The sequence below is a fragment of the Anolis sagrei genome, chromosome 9 (genome assembly GCF_037176765.1).
Source record: "Anolis sagrei isolate rAnoSag1 chromosome 9, rAnoSag1.mat, whole genome shotgun sequence".
Lineage (NCBI taxonomy): Eukaryota > Metazoa > Chordata > Lepidosauria > Squamata > Dactyloidae > Anolis > Anolis sagrei.
In genome coordinates, this window is record NC_090029.1 from 19,495,954 (window position 1) to 19,515,963 (window position 20,010).

The 20,010-nt window shown below is 42.8% G+C and overlaps 1 protein-coding gene across 4 annotated transcripts in view; it reads right to left on the minus strand.

The window, feature by feature from the left end:
• Positions 1-3,144: 3,144 nt before the first annotated feature.
• Positions 3,145-20,010, minus strand: part of CPEB1 (cytoplasmic polyadenylation element binding protein 1) — a 38,079-nt gene continuing 21,213 nt past the window's right edge. For 2 of the 4 annotated variants that reach the window (XM_060755589.2, XM_060755590.2), the window contains exons 4-11: positions 19,717-19,969; positions 19,427-19,540; positions 17,858-17,947; positions 14,955-15,091; positions 10,515-10,713; positions 7,383-7,477; positions 6,164-6,244; positions 3,145-4,609 (exon numbers count right to left, since the gene is read on the minus strand). In XM_060755589.2, the coding sequence (XP_060611572.2) occupies positions 4,499-4,609; positions 6,164-6,244; positions 7,383-7,477; positions 10,515-10,713; positions 14,955-15,091; positions 17,858-17,947; positions 19,427-19,540; positions 19,717-19,969 (1,080 nt within the window). In that variant the 3' untranslated portion in view covers positions 3,145-4,498. Of the gene's footprint in view, positions 4,610-6,163; positions 6,245-7,382; positions 7,478-10,514; positions 10,714-14,954; positions 15,092-17,842; positions 17,948-19,426; positions 19,541-19,716; positions 19,970-20,010 lie in introns of all 4 variants that reach the window. The other 2 variants (XM_060755587.2, XM_060755588.2) reach the window with 1 other exon arrangement.

Here is a 20,010-nt window from a genome sequence, read left to right on the forward strand (position 1 = left end):
CAAAACTCAAAAGTTGCAGCAATTAAAAAACAAACTAAGGCAATAATCCGGATTATCCTGGCAAAAAATCCGGATTAAACAGGAGCACTTCCAAAACACCCCAAAATCGCACAGTAAATGGAAAACAATCAAGCAAAGAGCCGTGAAGAAGAGCCGTCATCCAAATGAAGTCCAGAGTCGAAGAAATCCAAGTCCGAAGTTGCGAGGTTCCAAAGTTCACAAGGCAGCTTCGTCGTCAAAATCAGTTCGAAGTCAAGGAAAGGGGAAATCCGCACTTACGAGAATCCAAGCCGGTCAGTAACACGGAGCAAAAAAACAATCTGCAGATCTAGGACCCAAGCCCAACAGGAAAGCGGCAGCGACAAGACCCAAGGCACGAAACCAACACTTTGCCTACTGCAAAGTTCTATAATTTCACTGCCTACTTTTATCTTACAGCTCATCATCCGATGATGAGCTGCCCTCCACCCCATCCTCATCACTCTCAGCTGGTTTAGCTTCCACAGGTGAGCGCCAACGCCCATCCCTCCAACTCTTCCACCTCTTGTCAAGACTTAGGTCTCCCCAGGATTCCACAGTATCACCCGATTGCCAATCCCCACCACCAGAAAACCCCGCAAATGTGTCACTAGACGTTGGTTGAGTACACACCTTCTGAACCTCTTGTACCTTGGTCCAATCCAGTGATTCCTCCTCATCCCCATCACTCCCAGACCCATCATTCCCAGAAAAACCCATGAAATCCTCTTCTTCCATGGGAGCAGTAAGTATCTCCCAGATCTTCTTTCTTTGTTGCTCCTCATCTGACTCCTGAGCACTCCTCTTCCCTCTACTGATATCCCTACTACCAGTTGCAGCGTTGCCAACAAACTCTACTGAGTGTTTTTCTGAGTGATGGTCACTCGTTGGCCTGAGAGGTGTCTTGTGTCCAAATTTGGTGTTAATTCATCCAGAGATTTTTGAGTTATGTTAATCCCACAAATGAACATCACATTTTTTATTTATATAGACTAGCTGTACCCTCCACACGTTGCTGTGGCCAACTTTCCCTCCCTCCTTCCTTCGCTCCCTCTTTCCTTCCCTTTCCTTCTTTCTTTCCTTCCTTCTTTCGCTTTTTGCTGCCATCTTTCTTCCTTTCCATTCCTTCCTTCTTTCGCTCTTTCCTTCCTTCTCTACCTTTCCTTCCTTCTTTCGCTTTTTGCTTCCATCCTTCTTTCTCTTTCCTTCCCTCCCTTTCTTTCTTCCTTTTCTACCTCTTTCCTTCCTTTTCGCTTTTTGCTTCCATCCTTCCTTCGCTCACTTTCCTTCCTTCCCTTATTTTCTTTCCTTCTCTCTTTCCTTCCTTCCCGACCATTCCTTCCCCTTTTATTTTCCTTCCTATTTCTCTTTCTTCCTTCTCTACCTTTCCTTCCTTTCTTCCTTTACTCTTTGCTTCCATGCTCCCTTCTCTCTTTCTTTCTTTCCTTCCTTCCTTTCTTTCTCCCCTTCCTTCCTACCCTCTTCCTTTCCTTTTTTCTGTATCATTATTTAGCTTTTTTCGGTTTTCAAGTCCTTTCCACTGTATTTCGGGGGGGGGGGGTTATGAGTGATGGTCACTAGTTGGTCTGTTGGGATATAGTGTCCAAATTTGGTCTCAATTCGTCCAGAGGTTTTTGAGTTCTGTTAATCCCACAAACGAACATTACATTTTTATTTATATAGACTAGCTGTCCCCTGCCACGCGTTGCTGTGGCCCAGTCTGTGTATATGTGTTTTGTGTGTGTATATATGTGTAAATATTTGTGTATATGTGTGTTTGTGTATATATAGCTGTGGCTTTGTGCATTCATTGTAATGTATTTTTTTTTTTTGGTTTTTGGCTTTTAAAGTCTCTTCTGTTGTGTTTTTATGAGTGACTAACGGTCCCCTTGCCACGTGTTGCTGTGGCCCAGTCTGGTGATCTGGAAAATAATGAGAACATGTTTGTTTCTAATATATGTAATTTCTTTCTGCTTGTGGGTCAACAGTACTTCTTGCTGTTTCTTTGCTAGTGTTGATGTGGAGAGTGTCTGGTTTGTCCACCCTGGAACATGCAACATATAATTTTACTTCTTTAGGTGTCCCTTTCAGATCTATGATACTATATCTCTCTCTGTGTGTGAATCATATCTATATCTCTGCCTGGATGGCATAGAAAGAAGGAAAGGAAGAAGGAAGGAGGGACAGGAAGGAAGGAAAAAGAAAGGGAGGGAGGGAAGGAGGGAAGAAGGGAAGGAAGGAAAAGAAAGAAGAAGGGACAGGAAGGAAAGAAGGAAGGAAAGGAAGGAGAATGAAGAAAGAAGGAAGGAAGGAGGGAAAGGAAGGAGGGGGATGAAGAAAGGAGAGAGAGAAGGAAATGAAAGGGAAGGAAATAAAGAAAGGGAAAGGAGGAGGAAACGAAGGGAGGGAGGGAGGGAGGAAAAGAAGGAAAGGAAGGAGAAGGAAGGAAGAAAAGGAAAGAAGGGGGGAAAGGAAGGAGAGGGAGGAAAGAAGGGAAGGGAGTGAGGGAGAGAAGGAAGGTCCATCACTCAAGCACTGTCGACCTTCCTTGCCTCCTCCTCCTCCTCCTCCCTTTCTTCCTTGCCTGGGGGCTCCGCTGCTTCTGCTGCCACTCATCTGCCCCTTCCTCTTCCAAAAGGGAAAGGAGGAGGAGGACGACGACCAGGAGACTGCCCTTCTAACATAGCAGGGAAAGAGAAGGGGCTCCATGCAGCAAGCCTCCACCTCCACTCCCATGGTGGGAGTGAAGTGTGTGTGTGTGTGTGGCCATGCGCGTGCGTCTGGCTCCTCATGCTTTAACACCGGCTGTTTCCCCGCGAGGAGGAGGAGGGGACGTGGCCATGGGTCTCTTTGTGGACATGCAGTTTAGAAGTCCTTTCTGCTTTTTGTTTTCGTTGTTTCTTTTGAGTGAAGGACATACATTGGCCTGATAGCTGTATTGTGTCCAAATTTGGTGTCAATTCCCCCAGTGGTTTTTGAGTTCTGTTAATCCCACAAACGAACATTACATTTTTATTTATATAGATTATTATTATTATTATTATTATTATTATTATTATTATTAATTGCATGCACTGAACTGGGTGCATCCAATCCTAGAGAAAAGAGTAGAGAAGAAGCGAAAGGTCTGCTGCAACGTGTTTATTATGTGCCAAGAACTACATCACAGCTTACTCCACACATCCGTAGGAGAGTGCAGTCTTGCCTGCATATACTACAATGAGGTAGAGACTTCACATACTGGTTCACAAAACCCCACAAAGAGCAGTTGGAATATGCAACATCATCAGCTCAGCAGGAAGAAGGGAGAACATATGACACGGGTTCTTTGGCACACAGCTTCTAATCAGGGGGGGGGGGGTAGAGAAATAAAACAAAATCAAAACTTCAACTCCCGGCACAATCTGCGGGCCGCGCTTCTCCTTCCGAACTTCCCTCTCTCTCTTCTCAACAGGAACAAAGGGTTTTGGGGAACCCTTAAAGCACTGCCGCCCTCGAATCAGCTCAGTTATAAAAAAGTAAATTGAAGTCTTGTGACTTTGTGATTAAAAACCGGTTATCAAGCCCCCCCTTTGAAGTGCAACGTAAAGTGCAACAAACTATATACAGCAGCTCAGAGATCCGTTTATCCGGTCCGGTTTCAAAAATCCGAAAAATTCCGTCCTTTTTCCAGGGTTGCAAATCCCGCGATTCACAACTGAGAAACTTACTGTTATTATTATTTTTTTAAACTAACAGTTCCCAGACACAAATTGCAATGATGTTAAAAGCTGCCAGGAAAGAAAAAAATCTCGTCTCCAACGACTTAAAAACCGTTTGTTTGTTTGTTTTGTTTTCTTCTTCTTCGAGAGTGTAAAAAGGAACTGGTAAAAATCCTGGAGCGTAAAATAGGAAATATGATTTGGTTTAAGTGAAGAGCAAAGTCTCCTTTGTTGATACAGTAAAAAACACCAGCTGAACGTCCGGTTGAACTCCGTTCAGGCGGAGGGGGCGGGGAGAGGGGCTGAAACGAATGGAAAGGCACTGTATGGCAACTGCAACACAACCGAGCCAATGAGACCTGCATTATTACCACCAGTATTGCAAGGAATGTAAAAAAAGGGCCCTTGATAAATAAGAAACTGAAGCGAAGGCATCCGCACTCAACACCTTCTCAACGAACGCAAGGCCCCTTGATGCTTCTCGTCAGCAACAAGGAACCTAAGTCTGGGAACTGCAGAATCGATGGAGGCAGCCCTCCCCTCGCAAACAAACCCGAACCCCGAACCCCGACCAACCTCCCCCCGACAAAAAATCCACTGTGCATTAAAAAGTGCAGAAAAACAAATAAAGACCAGCAAGTGCAAACGTGAAGGCAAGAATCCCCCGACAGTCCTTCCAAGACGGGCACCTCCCAGGCATTGGCGGGACTCCGGAAAGCATGCCAGGGCCCCCTCTTCCTCTCTGTGGCGGGTGAAACACAAGGCAGCCGCGCTGGGGTCTAGCTGGCGTCCCGGTTCTTCTGGTTGCGCATCAGCGGGCGGTGGTGGTGCAGGACCTCCATGGAATGTTTCCAGTGCCAGCAGGAGCGGCAGAAGTACTTGAAGCAGATCTACGCCAGAGAGAGAGAGAGAGAGAGAGAGAGAGGGAGAAAAGCAAGAGAAGGATCAGGGTCTCTCTATGACAGCATTTATCAACCTGTGGGTCGCGACCACTGGGGGGGGGGGGGTTGCGAAGGATTTCAGAGGGGTCGCCAAAGACCATCAGAAAACATATAATAATATATTGTATACCCATATCATATTGATGATCTATATAAACGAAGACTGGGCAACAGCAACGCCTGGCAGGGGATGGTTAGTATTATTAAATATTGCATTAATCTGTGTAAATTAAAATGTAATGTTTGTTTGTGGGATTAACGCAACTCAAAAACCACTGGACGAATTGAGGCCAAATTTGGACACAAGACAGTGTTTTTATGAGTGATCATCACTCATAAAAACACTGAAAAACACAGTGGAAGAGACTTAAAAAGCCAAAAAACAAACAAACAAAAAATGCACTACAACACATGCGCAAAACCACATATATATAAGCAAACACACATATACTCACATATATACACACACAAAACACATATACACAGACTGGGCCACAGCAATGCATGGCAGGGGGCAGCTAGTAATCTATATAAACAAAACTGTAATGTTTGTGGGATTAACATAACTCAAAAACCACTGGACGAATTGAGACCAAATTTGGACACAAGACACCTCTCAGGCCAACGAGTGACCATCGTTCATAAAAACACAGAAAAACACAACAGAAGATACTTTAAAAGCAAAAAAATATAAAAATGCATTACAACTCATGTGCAAAACCACATATATACACAAAACACATATATACACAAACATACACACACACACACACATACACACACACACACACACAAAACACATATACACAGACTGGTCCACAGCAACACGTGGCTGGGGATGGCTAGTAATCTATATAAATAAAAATGTAATGTTCGTTTATGGGATTAACATAACTCAAAAACCACTGGACGAATTGAGACCAAATTTGGACACAAGACACCTCTCAGGCCAACGAGTGACCATCACTCATAAAAACACAGTGGAAGGGACTTAAAAAGCCATTAAAAGCAAAAAGACGCCACAGCGCATGCACACAATGTCTCCCCTTGGCAAACAAAGCACACAATAGCATATCCACACTCTGTTTTGGACTACAGCTCCCAGCATCCCCTAGACCAGGCCCTTTAGGAGAGGAGGATGATCCAAACGCACTGCTTCCAAGATGCAAGATTTCTTCTCCTTGGATTTCTTTGAGATCATCTCAATTCCTGCATATTTCCAATTTCTGAACTGCAACTGCCAGAAATCCTCCCAATAAATAACATAGATAAGCAGCTGAGGGGGAAAAGGAAGGGGCCTGAGGCTGTTAGGAATTGTGGGAGTTGAAGTCCAAAACACCTGGAGAGCCAAAGTTGGCCTATGCCTGGTCTATGGGCTTTCAACATCCAAACCCTGGAAATGTTACTCTGAGCAATAATGGAAGACATTGCAATTGGAGAGAGTGAGGAAGGAAGTCTATGTTTTCAATATGGCCTCAGAACGAAGGAAAAACAAGGCAATACCTGGTCTCTGCAGAAGAAGGGACCTGGCTGAGCACGGCAGACTTGACACATGGCATCTTCCAGGTACGGATCAATCTGAACCTGCCCAGAAAAAAAGGAAAATGCAATAGTAATGCCACCAAGGAAAGAGGGCAGAGGCACAAGCAGCACAGTCAATTTTCACAGCAAGGAAGAAGAGGACAGATGGCATAGGCACTGCAGAGGACACATTACTGACTAAGAATTTTGCAAAGTCATAGCAAGGAGGCTTGTTTTCTGCTGCCCTGGAGACTAGGACGCAATGGAATAATGGCTTCAATTTACAGGAAAGGAGATTCCACCTGAATATTATTAGGAAGGACTTCCTGGCTGTGAGAGCTGTTCAGCAGTGGAACTCTCCACCTCAGAGTGTAGTGGAGGCTCCTTCTTTGGAGGCTTTTAAACAGAGGCTGGATGGCCATCTGTCGGGGGTGCTTTGAATACAATTTTCCTGCTTCTTGGCAGAATGGGGTTGGATTGGATGGCCCACAGGGTCTCTTCCAATTCAAAAACATGTTTCTGTTTTCATTTCATAGAATCATAGAATCAAAGAGTTGGAAGAGACCTCATGGGCCATCCAGTCCAACCCCATTCTGCCAAGAAGCAGGAATATTGCATTCAAATCACCCCTGATAGATGGCCATCCAGCCTCTGTTTAAAAGTTACCAAAGAAGGAGCCTCCACCACGCTCTGGGGCAGAGTGTTCCACTGCTGAACAGTTCTCACAGTCAAGATGTTCTTTCTCATGTTCAGATGGAATCTCCTCTCTTGTAGTTTGAAGCCACTGTTCCATTGCGTCCTCATCTCCAGGGAAGCAGAAAACAAGCTTGCTCCCTCCTCCCTGTGGCTTCCTCTCACATATTTATACATGGCTATCATGTCTCCTCTCAGCCTTCTCTTCTTCAAGCTAAACATGCCCAGCTCCTTAAGCCGCTCCTCATAGGGCTTGTTCTCCAGACCCCTGATCTGCTCCCTCCTCCCTGTGGCTTCCTCTCACATATTTATACATGGCTATCATATCTCCTCTCAGCCATCTCTTCTTTAGGCTAAACATGCCCAGCTCCTTAAGCCACTCCTCACAGGGCTTGTTCTCCAGACCCTTGATCATTTTAGTCGCCCTCTTCTGGACACATTCCAGCTTGTCAATATCTCTCTTGAATTGTGGTACCCAGAATTGGACACAATATTTGCTGCGTCGTACCTTTTTTGTAAACTTGGTCGTCTTGATCTCCACAAACGCGGCGCTCACCGCTTTCAGGTAGCTGTGCTGGTTGTTGAAGGTGACACGGCCGGATCCTGAAAACAAACCAGCCCTTTGAGTGCGATAATAAATATGCGGCACCAGAATGGAACTGCCTAGAGCCACGAGCAGTGAAATGCAAGACTTGTGAGTCAGCACACACAACATGATTTACTGCAAAGTTTGCCGTAATGGAAGCAGGGGACGAGGAAAGAAGGCTCCGAGAGGCGTTCAGCAAGTCGGATCACTTTCAAATCCCTGCATGAAAGATCCCTGAATCACGCCTCTCAAACTACAAGACTGTCACACCTCAGAGTAAAATCACCTTGCTTAAGACACCAAAGAACACACCAGCAGTAGTCTTTATGGTTTATTAAAATAAAGGATAAAAAGTGTGAAAGGCAAAAATATATTTCAAAAGATCAATCCTGATGATCGTGCCATTACTGCTCAAGCAGGGAGCTTTGAGATGGTAGAACAGAAGCTCTCCAAAGCTCTAGGTGCTCTTACTGCCCATTACAGGGAAAACCAGCTGATCCCTCATCCATCTAAAACACAGACATGTCCCTTTCACCTTAAGAACAGACAAGCATCCCAAGCTCCGAGGATCACCTTGGAAGGAATCCCACTGGAGCACTGCAGCGCACCCAAATGCCTGGGAGAGACCCTGGACCGTGCCCTGACCTACAAGAAGCACTGCCTGAATATCAAGCAAAAAGTGGGCGCTAGAAACAATATCATACGAAAGCTGACTGGCACAAACTGGGCATCACAACCAGACACAGTGAAGACATCTGCTCTTGCGCTATGCTACTCTGCTGCTGAGTATGCATGCCCAGTGTGGAACACATCTCACCACCCTAAAACATGTGGCTCTTAATGAGACATGCCGCATCATCACGGGGTGCCTGTGCCCTACACCACTGGAGAAATTACACTGTCTAGCCGGTATCGCACCACCTGACATCCACCGGGAAGTGGCAACCAATAGTGAAAGGACCAAGGCAGAGACATCTCCAGCTCATCCCCTGTTTGGGTATCAGCCAGCATGTCAACGACTTAAATCAAGACATAGTTTCCTAAGATCTACAGAGACACTCGCTGGAACACCCCAGCAAGCGAGAGTCCAAAAGTGGCAGGCTCAAACCCAGAACCTCAATCCATGGCTGATACCAAATGAGAGATTCTCCCCTGGGCACACAGACTTGGAAGGCGCTGAACAGATTGCGCTCTGGCACCACGAGATGCAGAGCCAACCTTCAGAAATGGGGCTACAAAGTGGAATCCACGACATGCGAGTGTGGAGAAGAGCAAACCACTGACCACCTGCTGCAATGCAACCTGAGCCCTGCCACATGCACAATGGAGGACCTTCTTGCGGCAACACCAGAGGCACTCCAAGGGGCCAGATACTGGTCAAAGGACATTTAATCAACTACCAAGCTTGCAAATTCTGTGTTTTGTCTGTTTGTTAAAAATGTAATACAAATGTCTGGTTGCTGATGACACGATAAATAAATAAAATATCAATCCAAGGTAACACAAGCAAACAAGATCCATGAAGACATAGGCAAGGCAAAGTCCCATGAGAACATAACAAAGTCCTGAAAACATGAACATGAAAAGCTACAAGATAAATCCAAAGTCTCTTGGATGAAGTGGGAAGTTGCTCTGACACTGGGGCATGTTGAAACAGCCTGTTTAATACCCTTTGGACAACATAAAGACGTTCTTATGGCCCTGGGCCTCCCTCTCTCGCCTGCTAGTGATCCTGACACTCTTTCAAACCTTAAATTCCAGCCAATCAGCTTGATCTAAGCTTCCGGCTCCATCAAGGTCAATTTCCTCGTTAGTGCTTCCTCCCTCATTATCAGGCTGAGAACTATCTTCCCTTCCTGAATCATGCTCCTGGCTCTCAGTTGTTTCACTTTCCCCAGCGTCATCCCTTGCTGTGGGAAACAACTGAACTTCTGCCCCTTGTTCCTGGTCTTCTTTGTCTAACACAGGGGCATCATAACTTTGCACCTGACTGTGAATCTGAATCCCATCATCCCCATCAGAATCATTGACACTATTACTCTGAGATTCCACCTGAGTCACAACACAGCCCTCGGTGGCGCAACGTGCCGGCAGGAATGAAGACCGACAGGTCAGAGGTTCAAATCTGGGGAAAGCATGGATGAGCTCCCTCTGTCAGCTCCAGCTCCCCATGCGAAGACATGAGAGAAGCCTCCCACAAGGATGGTAGTAGTAGTAATTTTATTGATTAGCCCTTAGGCCATATCACAATAAGAAACAGAACAACAAGGCCTGACAAGACCTGATCACACTCCACGTAGAAAGTTAAAATAAGACAGTTATAATAATACAGTAAATACATATGATAAGACATGACAAAACTGATAAACGGATCAAGCTGAGTATATACATCATATTTCATTATCACACCTACAATTTACCCCAATCAGCCCTACATATGTGGTTCTCAGACGTATTGTTTTGTGCAGAGCTGTTTTATATGTTATTTTTGAGTCTTGGCCACAGATAAAATATGTTGTTCTGATGTGAGAATCCCAACACATTGTCCATTTGATATATGGACCAAGGTGGAAGTCTCTCACCTTTTGATACAATTTGCAATCAAACAATATGTGTGCTATATCCTCAATTTCAGGTGCCCCGCAGATACAACTCCGTTCATTATAAGGGATGCTGTTAAATCTCCCGTATCTAACCATTGTCTCGAGCTGATCAAATCTGGCTTGGGTGAATACCTCCCTGAGATGTTTTGGTATTTGCATTTTTAGGTAGATAGCAATTTGAAAGGTACGTTTATATTGACTCAGCCATTTTAGGTTAGCAGTCTTACTGAGGGTGGCTATATCTTTTTGTGATGGTAAAACAACACAACATCCGGGTGTCCCCTGGGCAACGACTTAGCAGACGGCCAATTCTCTCACACCAGAAGCGACTTGCAGTTTCTGCATCGATCCACAGTATATTAAACGTTTTTTTGGAGGGTGACATAGAAATCACAGGAAATAAATGTCATTACATATGTGGTGGATTGGTCCACGGCTAGGGCTCACTCACCGATAGGGTACTTGTGCTTGTCCGTGTCGATGCCTGCGTACACCACGCCTCCAAACAGGTCGTTGAGGATCCCCGCTAAGGCCTCTGCGTTCAGCATCCCATGGAGAGCGCCCACAAAGACGGTTTTGCCCGGGTCAAGCCTTTGGGTGGGGCTGCGCACAAAGTTGCTGTCTGCCAGGACCCACGGAATGACCTGCACCTGAGACATCAGGTAAGGGCACTGTTCAGTCATCTACAAATCATTTTAGATATTCCTCTTATTCACCTCCCAGAATACCTGACGTAACTTGGTTCCCCACCTGTATGAAGGTCTATTTTGATGACCCCGTTCCTTTATGAGTTTCTTCCTCACAAACAATGTGCTCCATCCCTGTCTCATCCTGATCTTAGTATCTTTAGTACCGTATATACTCAAGTATAAGCCAACCCGAATATAAGCCGAGGTATCTAATTTTACCCCCCAAAAACTGGGAAAACGTATTGACTCCAGTATAAGCCGAGGGTAGGAAATGCAGCAGGTACTGGTCAATTTCAAAATGAAAATAGATACCAATAAAATTACACTAATTGAGGTATCAGTAGGCCCAATGTTTTTGAATATTTACATAAAACTGTTTAACATAAAACTGTAATTTTCATCCAACTCTGATGAAACCATTATTTAATAATAATAATAATAATAATAATAATAATAAACTTTATTTGTACCCCGCTACCATCTCCCCAAGGGACTCGGTGCGGCTTACATGAGGCCAAGCCCACAGCACATCAATAAACAAAAGCGATAACAAATAATCAATACAAACAGTTGAAAATAAAAACTCAGAAACAAAAAATACACAATAAGCAATAAACAATAACAATAACATACAGCATTTAAAAACCCATTCAATGTAAATGTGCTTATGTATCCTTGCAATAATAATAAAGAGAACAAGAAAATAAATGTAATAACTTATTAATAAAATAAATTATTACATTATTATTATTATTATTATTGATTAGAATAATGGAAATGTAGTAATAACAGTTATAACAGAGTAAAATAATACATGTAAATAATAAATGTAATAATAATACTAATAGAGTAAAATTATAACTGTATTACAAATAATAATAATAACTGAGTAAAATAATAAATAACCTTGACTCGAGTATAAGCCGAGGGGGACTTTTTCAGCCTAAAAAAAGAACTGAAAAACTAGGCTTATACTCGAGTTTATACAGTATTTTAGTTTTTTTATCTTGAACATGCGGCCAGCTCATTGTTACTTTATTGTGTATGATTTTGCTTTTCTTTTTCTTTTTTTTGTATGCATAGGTTGTATGTATTTTATTGTGTGGCTATTGTGTTTTGATTTTATTTTATTGTAATATGCTGTTGGGCTTGGCCTCATGTAAGCCGCCCCGAGTCCCCATTGAGGAGATGGTGGCGGGGTATTAAATAAAGATTATAATTATGATTATTGGTTGGGGCTTCTGGGAACTGAAATCCAAAAACATGGGACATTATGAAAGTTTATGTATAAGTCTGTCGACTTACAGCAGGCATGGGCAAACTTTGGGCATCCAGGTGTTTTGGACTTCTGGGCAAACTTTGGGCATCCAGGTATTTTGGACTTCAATTCCCAAAATTCCTAACAGCCAGTAGACCCGAAATTTGCCCATGCCTGACTTATTGTGACTCTGAGATTATGTGGTCAGACTTCTAAAATTGTAAGCTGAGGTTGTCAGACCTCACAACCTCTGAGGATGCTTGCCATAGATGCACGCGAAACGTCAGGAGAAAATGCCTCTAGAACATGGCCATATAGCCCGAAAACACCTACTACAACCCTGTGATTCCGGCCATGGAAGACTTCGACAATAATAATAATAATAATAATAATAATAATAATAATAATAATAATAATAATAGAGTGAAAATGGCAAGAGCCTAGACCATGCCAGGAGAGCTGACCCTTACTATTCTCTCTCTCTTGGTGCTATAACAACAACAACAACAACAAAAACTCAGCCATTCTCAGGATCTCAAAATTGAACCGTAAAGGCTCTGGCATAAACCAACAGGTCATACCAAAATCCTTAACTTTGGCCAAATCCCTGGCCAAGGTGCAAGCGGAAGACCTTGGGCAGGAGGCCAGAAGCCATCCATCCACGGACTGCTTTGCTCATGGATTTCCTGCTCATCCCACCGCCACTCAAAACAGGGGTCTATTGTTGGGAAAGATCTATGCCGAGCCCTTTCTGCCAATTATAACATGCTGAGCCTTGTGAGCGGCTCCTGGCAGCATCTATCAGTCTGCGCAGAGGTACAGCCTCTATTGTTGCGGAAAGTTTGTATTTTTCCCCCACTGACCTATTTGCAGTGCAAATTAGGGTCCAGAGCGTAAACGGACAGCGTCCCTGGCTGCAGGAGGAAAATTCAACTCCGGAAACTACGAAGAGTTACCGTCCCAAGGTTATTAAAATCTGGTGGTGCAGCAATGCAAACCGGTTCATCTTTAAGGTTTGCAGAAGGCACAGGCCTTGTTTTAAAGCACAGTGGGGCTTCCTGGAAACATCAAGGTCTATTTTCCCCAAATTCCACCACTATTCACATTATTATTATTATTATTATTATTATTATTATTATTATTATTTTGTACATTTCTACCCCGCCCTTCTCTCCATAAGGGAACTCAGGGCGACCTCACATAAGCATCAAATGATGCAAACAACATAAACACCATAAAATTACAATAAAAACAGTAAAATCATTTTTAAAATATTGGGGCACATTGAGTATTCATCCGAAGTTTGGTCCAGATCCATCATTGTTTGAGTTCTGTGTGGGAAGTTTGGCCCAATTCTATCATTGAAGGTGTTCAGAATGCTTGATTGGAGGTGAACTATAAATCCCAGCTACTAGAACTCCCAAATGTCAAGATCTATTTTGTCCAAACTCCACCAGTGTGCACATTTGGGCACATTGAGTATTTGTGCCAAGTTTGGTCCATATCCATCATTGTTTAAGTCCACACTGCTCTCTGGCTGTAGGTGAACTATAACTCCAAAACTCAAGGTCAATGCCTACCAAACCCTTCCAGTATTTTCTGTTGGTCAAGGGAGTTCTGTGTGCCAAGTTTGGTTCAATTCCATTGTTGGTGGAGTTCAGAATGCTCTTTGATTTTAGGAGAACTATACATCCCAGCAACTAAAACGCCCAAATGTCAAGGTCTATTTCCCCCACACTCCACCAGTGTTCACATTCGGGCAGATTGAGGATTCGTGCCAAGTTTGGTCCAGATCCATCACTGTTTCACAGTGCTCTCTGGACATAGGTGAACTATACTAGGTGAATTATTACTACTACTACTACTATTATTATTATTATTATTATTATTATACTAGGTGAACTATTATTAGGTGAACTATCATCTGGGGACATGAGAGAAGCCTCCCACAAGGATGGCAAAACATCAAAACATCCGGGCGTCCCCTGGGCAACATCCTTGTAGACGGCCAATTCTCTCACACCAGAAGTGACTTGCAGTTTCTCAAGTCGCTCCTGAGATGACCAAAAAATTATTATTATTATTATTATTATTATTATTATTATTATTGATACCCCGCCCTTCTCACCCCAGTGGGGGATTCAGCGTGGCTTACAGTCCATGGCATACAATGCCACATTACACATATAATAATAAACATGACATAATAATTGAACAATTCAAATATAAATACAATAAAAAAGCTTAAAAGTAAACATTCAATCCCAACCAAAGTGGACTGATGGACTAAGTGGCCAGAAGCAACAGGTGAGGTAGGAGAACCCTGAAAATTACCCCCCACACAAGTGTTCCAATGTCCAAATGATGGGCACCATGACCATGGAGGTGATCAGGCAGCTGGGTGTTGGATCAACATCAACTACAACTCCAAAACTCAAGGTCAATGCCCACCAAAACCTTCCAGTATTTTCTGTTGGCCATGAGAGTTCTGTGTGCCAGGTTTGGTTGAATTCCATCACTGGTGGAGTTCAGAATGCTCTTTGATTGTAGGTGAACTATAAAACCCAAATGACAAAATCAATCCCCCCTCCTTCCAACCCCACCAGTATTCAAATTTGGGCGTATCGGGTATTTGTGCCAAATTTGGTCCAATGAATGAAAATACATCCTGCAGATCAGATATTTACATTAAGATTCATAACAGTGATGAAGTAGCAACAAAAATAATGATATGGTTGGGGGTCACCACAACGTGCAGAACTGTATTAAGGGGTCGCGCCATTAGGAAGGTGGGGGATCATCCCTACATGAAGGCAGCCAAGGAGAAACCAGCTCCGAAGCATGGAAAGTCTCCAAAGAACATGAGAGCTAAAGCAAGGACGGTGTGTCAGTCATGTATTTGAGTTCTATTGGGGGTGTGCCACAAAGTAGTTCACCCACTCACCTCTTTGCAGCGCATCCTGCGGCTGGACATCTTGAAATAGTACTCACTGAGGCCGCTGGAGCTCAGCACATCACGGGAACAATTCTGGAGTAAGGCGCGCACAGATTTCTCGGACTCAAACACTAGGTAAGCATAGCCTTTGAGGGGAGAGGAAGAAACAGGACAGGTGCAATCTCAATCAATGCTTAGAAAACATGGAATTGCTTGTCACTGTACCAAAACAAACAGCGATCGTCACCCCTGCACCCCAAGATTCCTAAACCAAACTCTAGGATCAAAGAAACTCGAGTAACATTACGGCACTTTTAAATGGCCACCTTACTGACAAAGAAAAGGCCCACTAGTGGCGCAGCAGATTAAACCGCTGAGCTGCTGAACTTGCTGACCGAAAGGTCGGCAGTTCAAATCCGGGGAGCGGTGTAAGCTCCCACTGTTAGCCCTAGCTTCTGTCAACCTATCAGTTCGAAAACATGCAAGTACTTTATTTTATGGTTTGTGCAATTACCGTATATACTTGAGTATAAGCCGAGGGGCCTAATTTTACCTCGAAAAACTTACTGACTCGTGTATAAGGTGAGAAATGTAGCTGCTACCGGTAATCATCAGTAGGTTAAATGTTTTTGAGTATTTACACAAAACTGTAATTTAAGATAAGACTGCCCAACTCTGATTCAACCATTATTCTAACCTCCTTCAATGTAAATGTGCTTACCTATTACCTATAAGGATAGAGTAAAATAATAAATGTAATAACATGTAATAAAATAATAATAATAGAGTAAATAATGGAAATTTAATAATAATAGTAATAATAATAAAGTGATACATGTAATTATAACAATAATAAAGTAAAATAATAAATGCATTAAATATAATAATACAGTAGAATAATGTTAAAGTAATAATAATAGAGTAAAATAGTCAATGTAATAAAAGTAATAATAGAGAAAAATAATGTAAATGTAATAATAATAATAATAATAATAATAGAGTAAAAGAAAAATGTAATAAAAATAATACTAATAGCAGAATAAAATAATCAATAACCTTGACTCGAGTATAAACTGAGGGGATTTTTTCAGCCTAAAAACGGGGCTGAAAAACTAGGCTTATACTCGAGTATGTACAGTAATTCCTTCCGCAATTTGTATCTCCCTCCCCAATAATTTCCATTCCCCAATCTCCCAGTGTTTAAAAAAAATTATCCTTAAATTTGGCCATACCCGTGTAATTTCTGTGTGTTTAATGTCCGATTTTATATTGCTGTCTCGCTTATTATTTTGGTTTTGCATTTTTTGTTTTTTAGTTCTGTTATGCTTTGTGTTCTATTGTGTTATGCTTTTGTGTAATATTGTGTTTACTGTATTGATGGGCTTGGCCTCATGTAAGCCGCCCCGAGTCCCCCCGGGGGAGATGGAGCGGGGTTTAAATAAAGTTTTATTATTATTTATTATAATTGTGAGTAGATCAATAGGAACTTCTCCGGCAGGAAGGTAAGGGCGCTCCATACAGTCGTGCCGGCCGCATGATCTTGGAGGTGTCTAAGGACAATACCAGCTCTTCGACTTAGAAATGGAGATGAGAACCACCCCCCAGAGTTGGACCAGTAGGGTGGCCTTCTTCCAGCTGCAGAAGGCCACCCTACTGGGATCTGCATGCATTATTCGCCGATACATGACACAGTCCTAGACACTTGGGAAGGGTCCGACATGTGATCCAATTCAACAGCCAGCAGAGTGTCTGCTGTGGACTCATCTTGTTGTGTTTCTAATAATAACAACAACAACAACAACAATAATAATAATAATAATAATAATAATGTGTTCCCTCACTTATCGCGGGTGTTACGTTCCAGGACCACCCGCAAAAAGTGAAAATCCGTGAAGTAGGGACGCTATATATATTTACAATCTCATGTCAGCAAGTAGCGTCTCAAACAGCCGCCCGGGGTGTTCCTATTGGCTGAAGCATGAAAGGGGGCGGCACTTGGCCTTCCCGGCTTCTCAATTGTCATTGGCCACGCAGATGACGCCGGAAAAGGTGGGCCTGCGTCCTACATACCTGTTGGCTATTCTCCATTTTGGGGCAAAAACCCGCAAAGCAGCGAAAATACAACAATCAATATTTTACATTAATATTTATTCAAAATCCACGAAACAGCGAGTCCACGAAAAGCGAACTGTGAAGTATTGAGGGAACACTGTAATAGGGCCGGAGGCTTAGCATAGCTGGTAAATCACCAGCAAATATAAGATCTATCAACCAAAAGGTTGCGAGTTCGAAGCCCTGAGTTGGCATGAGCTGCCAACTGTCGGCCTAGCTCATTGTTTACCTAAACAATTCAAAAACAGCTTTAGCTGTGATTAGAGAAATTAGGTACCGCTAAATAGTGGGGGAGGTGTTTTACGACGCCATAAAGAAAGAAGATCAGAAAATGCCCAACCTTCCATGGCACCAAAAGGAGCTGGACATGGAGTCGAAACAAACCACCTCCTTCTGTTCTGTCTGTCTATGTATTGGCTATACAAAGCGGCATTGAACGTTTGCCGTGTATGTGTACTGTGATCCACCCTGAGTCCCCTTCGGGGGGAGAAGGGTGGAATATAAATAAAGTGTTGTTGTTGTTGTTGTTATTATTATTATTATTGTAATAATAATACGAGGATAGTTTCCCTTCCAAATGATACCTGCTCCCTCTCTCCTGAAGTGCCACCAATTTGTGGATTCCTCTCCACACCGCTCCCAACCAAACAAATTACCAGGTGAAGTGACCGCAATGGAAAACAAACGGTGCGCCTGGGTGGGGCTTCCACCTCTCCAGCCACCAGCATGCAGCCCTCCGTGCTCTATAACATGGATAAAAGGGTTTCCTACCACGTCTGTATTACCTTTAGGCATATTACCTTTGGGAGGGCAGCGAGGGTGCTTGCTATCCTTACCCGGCCACTCCACTCTCAACGAACCAAACACACGGAAAGTGCTGATCAGACCCGCTGCGCGGAAGAGAGACATGCGTTTAGAGGCCAGAAGAACCCACTCAAGTTTTTGGTTGCGCCCAGCAAGACGAGCCAGGAGGAACCTATTCCCCCACCCACATTTTGTACTACAACTCCCATAATTATTTATGGCTAGCTTGGGTTATTTGAAGAAGTACAAAATGCGTAAGTTTGTGGGTGAACTACAACTCACATCATGCCAGGTTAACCCCAAAAAACTTAGTATTTTGTACTACTAATATGATATTATAATTATATATTTATATTACATGTAATATTACAATAATATTACAATATAATGGTATAGTACGATATAGTAATATTTAATACTGATATTATGCTATGCTAATAATATAATATATTGTATGTATATATATCTTGTAAGCCGCTCTGAGTCCCCTTCGTGGTGAGAAGGGTGATATATATATATATATATATATATATATATATATATATACTATTACTAATAATATATATTATTAAAATATATTAAAATATTAATATATTAAAATTATATATTTATATTACATGCAATATTACTAATAATATTACAATATAATGGTATAGTACAATATAGTAATATTTAATACTGATATTGTACTATGCTAATAATATAATATATTGTATGTATATATATATATATATATATATATATATATATATATATATCTTGTAAGCAGCTGAGTCCCCTTCGTGGTGAGAAAGGTGATATATATAATACTACTACTACTAATATATATATTTATAATATAATAAAATAATATATTATTATTGTAAGTATATATTTATATTACATGTAATATTACTAATAATATTACAATATAATGGTATAAATATTTAATACTGATATTGTACTATGCTAATAATATAATATATTATATGTATATACAGGGTTAGTCAAAATGCATAGGCCAATGTATATCTTGCAAGCTGCTCTGAGTCCCCTTGGGGGTGAGAAGGGCGGCATAGAAATGTCGTAAATAAATAAGCAAATAACTTCCTCCTATGAACCACCTTGGATATTAAGATTGTTGGGGAAGGTCCTGGTCTCAGTCCCGTCTCCACTGCAAGCACAACTGGTGGGGTCGAGGGACAGGGCCTTCTCAGTGGTGGCCCCTTGGCTATGGAACGCCCTCCCTAGCGACATTAGATCAGCCCCCTCCCTCCTAGCCTTCAGAAGGAAACTTGGCTTTGGGATCAGGCATTCAGAGAATAGTGCAGTGCAATAACAGACTTGGAATATGTGCAATGGGCGGGATATAAGTGTTGTAAACAAATAATTCTTACTGGGTAGTTCTGCCTTAAGTACCAAAATGTCCCAGGTGTGAACATACCTACCCCCAAAAGGATAAATACTCATGGGAAGAGTGTTTACCTGTACGTGATGAAGCAGGGAAAAGGCCAGCATGGAGCGAACGATCTTCAGCCTCCCTCACCTGCTTCTCCGAGAGCCATAGGAAGCTGCTAGTTACTCACCTTCTGTGATATCCCAAGGCACTCCTCCTAAAAACACCTTACAGGAGTAGACTGGATTCTTGTAGTTACGGGGCGGGAGCTGCCCGCTCCAGGTACAGGTGGCGTCGTTCATGGCTGAAGACAAAAAGTCATTGCACAAAAGGAGGAACGCTTTTGAGGGGTGAGAAAGGCAGTATATAAACACTATAAATACATAAAAATAATAAATTATCCAGAAGCCAGGGTCGGTTTAGCATCCGAGCTGCTCCGACTTCCGAGCCGCTCCGAGTTCCTCCAAGGCAAAGACTCACCTGCCGCCTGCTTGTGAAGCTTTGCCTCCCGTTCGATGCTGAAGGGGTCCTCCGGGGAGGAAGGGTCTGGCAAGTTCCACGAAGGCCAAGTGGAGGCTCGAGGCCACTGCTTGGGGATGGCGGTCGGGGTGGACGTGACTGCGGCCAAAGTTGCTTGATCCTGATCCAGGTGGGAACCAGCTCCATTCAAGGAATCTCTGGCGAGACCACCGAGAGGCAGGAATGGCAGAGGCGGAGAGATGCGGAGGCTTGACTGCAAGAGACAGGCGTTCAAAACAGATTTTGGAGACAACG